Raw genomic sequence first — 4,811 nt, forward strand, 5'->3', positions numbered from 1 at the left:
AGAGAGAGAGAGAGAGAGAGAGAGAGAGAGAGAGAGAGAGAGAGAGAGAGAGGCCCAGCACTTTGAGAAGGTAAGGCAAAGGGTCTTTACTAAGCAGTATCTTTACCCCCGAAAATCAGCTGTGGCTGCAGTGTCCTCCCCGGATCGTCTGGGAAGCACTGCTGAGGTCACAGTTTCCTAATTCAAGTTTCAGGTCAACAACAAACTCTAAATTTGTGAACTTATATTTTTTTGTGTGGATATGATAAGTCATAGTACATTTAGATACTTTAGAAATAACCTACCATATGAGCTGGGATTTGCAGTTTAACAGATATAATTCATTATTTAAATACTGACAACTTTAAACATTGCTGTTTCCTAAACTATGGAGTCCAGTCTGAGCACTGTCAGTCCTGGGGAAACGTCCATCACTGGGATTGCTCAAAGATTCCTTTGTCCCTAGGAAGACAACCACTGACCCGACATCAGCAGCGCATACATCCACAGGAAGCTTTCCCAGTGCAAAGACGCACAGGAAAAGAGACTCTTCACACGTTCTGCAGAGGCCGGGATTTGAGCTCTTATCACACGCACCCCCCCCCTCCCCACACACAGAAAGTTTCATTAACCAGTTTACTTTTAAACATTTCCAGATATGCCGAAAGAATCGCTCCTCAGTGATCAGTCACAGTCAATGCTCATAATTTAAAATAACAATGCTATATTTTGTTAATTCTACTTGCTCGTTGTGCTCTACAAATTTATAAACTTTAAATAATGGATTCTTTTCCCCAATCCTGGAGCCTGAACCTGGGGTCTCATATTCACTAAGGAAGCATTCTTGTCGCTGAGATGCACCCTAGGCCCACAGCTTCTCTCAGTGTGTATATCTGCCCTCGCCCTGAAACTCTTACATAGATTTATTTTGGTTTCCAAGATCAGAGAACATTTTTACAGATGTAAATAGACAAAATAAATTTTAGTGTAAAACACTTCCGATTTGAAACTCTTCAGGGACTGATCAAAGCGAAATGTGTACGAAGCAGTCTTAGTTTTCCTGGTAATTATTGCACTGTATAAACAGTCACTTAACTAGAAATTCAGGGCTTGGGGTTTGGGATTTTTTTCTTTTTGCAGTCTAGCTAAAAGGAATGAGATTTTAACTGAGATAGTTTGAGTTCGAAGAAAGACAAAATTCATTTTCAGCTAGCAGCAGTCAGAATGCAGAAAGTTGCAAAGTCCCAGTTTCATCCATGGCACCAAACACTGTAAGCTAAACAAGAAAAGCAAAAGGAGGGAGGATTTCTGTGAGGCTGGAGGCCAGCCTGGACTACAGATGGAGGCTCGGAAGAGGATGAGACACGAAGGTAACCTGTCTTGTGTACTCATTCTCCATGTGAACCTCTTTCCCTGACAATAAGGAGTCTTACCTGGTTTCCTTTGGTTCTGTGATGAGTGCCAGGGCCTCAGATGCGCTAAGTTGGCATATAGAAAACAACTCTACTCCCAGTCCCTAGACTCTCACCTTTTGGCACGCGTCTAAAGGCCACCTGGTCACTGGGTATGTCCACAAAGTTGGGTTCCATCTGCACATTAACCAAAAAGTTTTATTACTGAGCTTCAATAATATCAACCAATTAAATATTTAATAGGGGAAAACAATTGTCCTACCATGGTTGTCTGAAAAGCGTTTGCAGCAGAGGATGACTCTGTCAAGTTCATTGAGGAGTGCACAAACACAGGCTTAACTTTCTGAAAGACACAAACAGCGGTGGGTTAAGATGAAATCACAGTCACGGCAAAGGGATGCAGTTGCCCTTTGTATTAGGTAGGCTTCTCTAGAGAAGCAGAACAGATATAGTGAATCTAAGTATATAAAATTTATTTAGATTTATTAAAGTGACTTACAGACTATAATCTGACTATTCAAACAATGGATTTCTCCCTACAAAAAGTTCAATAATTCAGTAGTTGTTCATTCCAAGGGGTTGGATGTCTCAGATGGTTTTCCGTATATGCTAGAGTCTCAAAGAAGTAAGCTGTTATGCTAGAGACGAAATGGACTTGCTAGCAAGATTGACAGCAAGCAGGCACACAGCAAGCTTCCCTTTCTTCCATGTCCTTTACAGAGGCTGCCACCAGAAGGTGTGGTATAAATTTACTGTAATCTTTCTGCCTCAGAAGATCCAGACTTAGGGTAGGTTTATCCACTTCGATGATTCAGTCAGAAACCTCTCACAGGTGTACCTGGCTACTTGACTTCCAGTTAATTCCAGATGTAGTCAAGTTGACTTCCAAGGATTGCCACAACACCTTCATCTCCTCAACTGTGACATGGAAACCCTGCTTCTAACTTATTTACTCACACACAGATAGAGAGATCCTTTTCTTTAAACTAGCGGTGGTGTCCACCTAGAGTCTCAGCCACTCGAGTGGCTAATGTAGGAGGGCTGTTTAAAGCAGACATTTGAGAATAGCCTGGGTAATGAAGAGTTGCTCCAACTCCAGTCAACAGCATCAGAGTCATCATCAAAGTAGTAGCAAAGATTCGCTGCTTAACTGAGGCTGTTTTGAGAGACAATTCAAGAAAAATATTCTCCTCAATGTCTCTTCCAACTCTACTTTCATTTGCTTATCCCTTCAACTTGGGATTTTCTACAATCTGGCTCTCCATGGGTGTAGTCCTGTGTTTGCAGCTTCAAACTACAGTGGAGAAAAACACTTAAAAAACTCTAAATTATTTTTGTATTTAACATGTATAGACATCTTTTCCTTGCCATTATTCCCTAAGCAATACAGTATATCAGCCATTTACATAATATATTGCATTAGGTAGTACAAGTAATCTAGAGAGAATTGAAGTCCATGGAGAATTGCAAAATATCATACACAAATACTAAGGCTTTCTAAAACTAATACAGGTATTGGGAATCCAAGGACCTTGGTTCCTCTGTGTGGTCCTTCAGATATGGAAGGGTGTCACACAGGAACAGGTCAGAAGTTATAAGGTTACTTCCAATCCCAAATAGCTGTTGAAAGCTTCAGCAGTGTGCCCAGATTGCTAAGAATGGGCTGGCAAAAAAAAACCAAGAGATAAAGCAAACAAGGGAGGGACTTTCTTCTTGAAGTCCTGAGCAGAAGCATGCATCACCGTTACCCATTTACTACTAAGTCATGATGAGAGACGTGCAGGCCACGCAGTTCAAGGTGCATTATGCATGCTCACCAGAAACAGTCTGGGGCCCTGTGCATTGCTTAGAATGTATGCTTTTCCCCTATACTATTTCCTGATTCTCTCTTGGTGAGTTGAGTATTTTTATTTATATATTCATATACATGCATTCTCCTATCCCTAAAGCCTAATCCCACAAAGGGGTGTGGGCTTAAATGGTTGATGGGGAAAAACCAATTGACCTACATTAGGTGAGTGAAAAATACTGGTGAGAAGAGGCTAACTCTGCTGGGTGTACGGTGGAGCGCACCACAGCAGGGGTGGCACAGAAAACCATGTACAAGAGCACATGGCCTTAGGAAACAGGCAGAGACATGGAAAATGAACAGACTGTGAAGACAATTGTGGATACGATGTGGAAAAATTTCAACTACTAAAACCCAAATTTAAACTTTGGGAAAATTTAAATCCAAATAAAACTCATTTCTTTCTTTCTTTCTTTTTTTTTTTTTTAATTTTTGAGACAGGGTTTCTCCGTAGCTTTTTGGTTACTGTCCTGGAACTAGCTCTTGTAGACCAGGCTGGCCTCAAATTCACAGAGATCTGCCTGACTCTGCCTCCCAAGTGCTGGGATTAAAGGCTTGCGCCACCATCGCCCGGCAAAACTTTCATTTCTTATACTCCTCAAAGTTGTTATACCAGTGGAAATATAAGCAAGGAGCTGGTGAGATGGCTCAGTGGGTAAGAACACTAGATGCTCTTTCAGAGAACAGGGTTCAGTTCCCAGCACTCACGTGGCAGTTTCCAGCCACCTGCAGCTCCAGTTCAGGGAACTCAGCTGCCTTCTTGGGCACTCGGCACATTTATGGTACATCTACACACACGCAGACAAAACACTTATACACAAAAAAATTTAAAAAATAAAAATAAAATGTAATCAAGAATGCTGTCAGATGTAAGAGTAAGAAAGGTGGGTACCACGTCTCCCAACCTATGGCTTCACTTTGCTTTAAGGACATTTGCCAAACTTAACAAATACATCTAAGAGTGGTCAAAGGCTCTTTTAACCCAGAGGTAGAGGACACAACTCAGAATCCACTTAAAATGTGTGACTAACAAGACCCCGCTGCCTCACGATGACTCCGGAGTGATTTAAAGTAGATGTACATACAGGGCTGAGGGAGAAGATGGAGTCATATGTATCATGCATAAAGGCAAACCTGTAACAGGCCTGAAGCTTTTCCAGACAGCTATATCTGCTAGCTTGCCATAGGACATAGCATTAAAAGTTAAATCCTTATTCATTTATTTGCAGCAGGTATGCTCAACTTGGGCTAAGGAGACTTAAGAAATACAATGCAACAAATAAAAGTATTAACGGTACAGTTTGAAGGAATAGATACATTGATTCTAACTACCCTAGAAAAGTACTAGAAATGTCTGATTGAGTGACAGAGCCTTCTTGTGGAACTTTTCCTTTTGTTTGCCCAGCTGGTTACACATCTAAGATGAGGAGAATGCCTAGTGAATTTACAAACTACGGGAGAAGGGGGGAAAGGAAGAAAGGAGGATTCTGTGCATGTTCTTCTCTTGTGTAGACCAATTTGGGATGCTCAGGAGACAATTCTTTCCTTCTTTTTCTTCCCTCCCTCCCTCC

The 4,811-nt window shown here is 41.4% G+C and overlaps 1 protein-coding gene across 1 annotated transcript in view; it reads right to left on the minus strand.

Annotated features, from left to right (window-relative positions):
• Positions 1 to 4,811, minus strand: part of C16H10orf67 (chromosome 16 C10orf67 homolog) — a 92,361-nt gene that overhangs the window by 11,236 nt on the left and 76,314 nt on the right. Inside the window, exons 15-16 of the mRNA XM_005354677.2 lie at positions 1,654 to 1,734; positions 1,508 to 1,568 (exon numbers count right to left, since the gene is read on the minus strand). Coding sequence (XP_005354734.1) covers positions 1,508 to 1,568; positions 1,654 to 1,734 — 142 coding nt within the window. The remainder of the gene's footprint in view (positions 1 to 1,507; positions 1,569 to 1,653; positions 1,735 to 4,811) is intronic.

This window comes from Microtus ochrogaster, chromosome 16 (genome assembly GCF_000317375.1).
Source record: "Microtus ochrogaster isolate Prairie Vole_2 chromosome 16, MicOch1.0, whole genome shotgun sequence".
NCBI lineage: Eukaryota > Metazoa > Chordata > Mammalia > Rodentia > Cricetidae > Microtus > Microtus ochrogaster.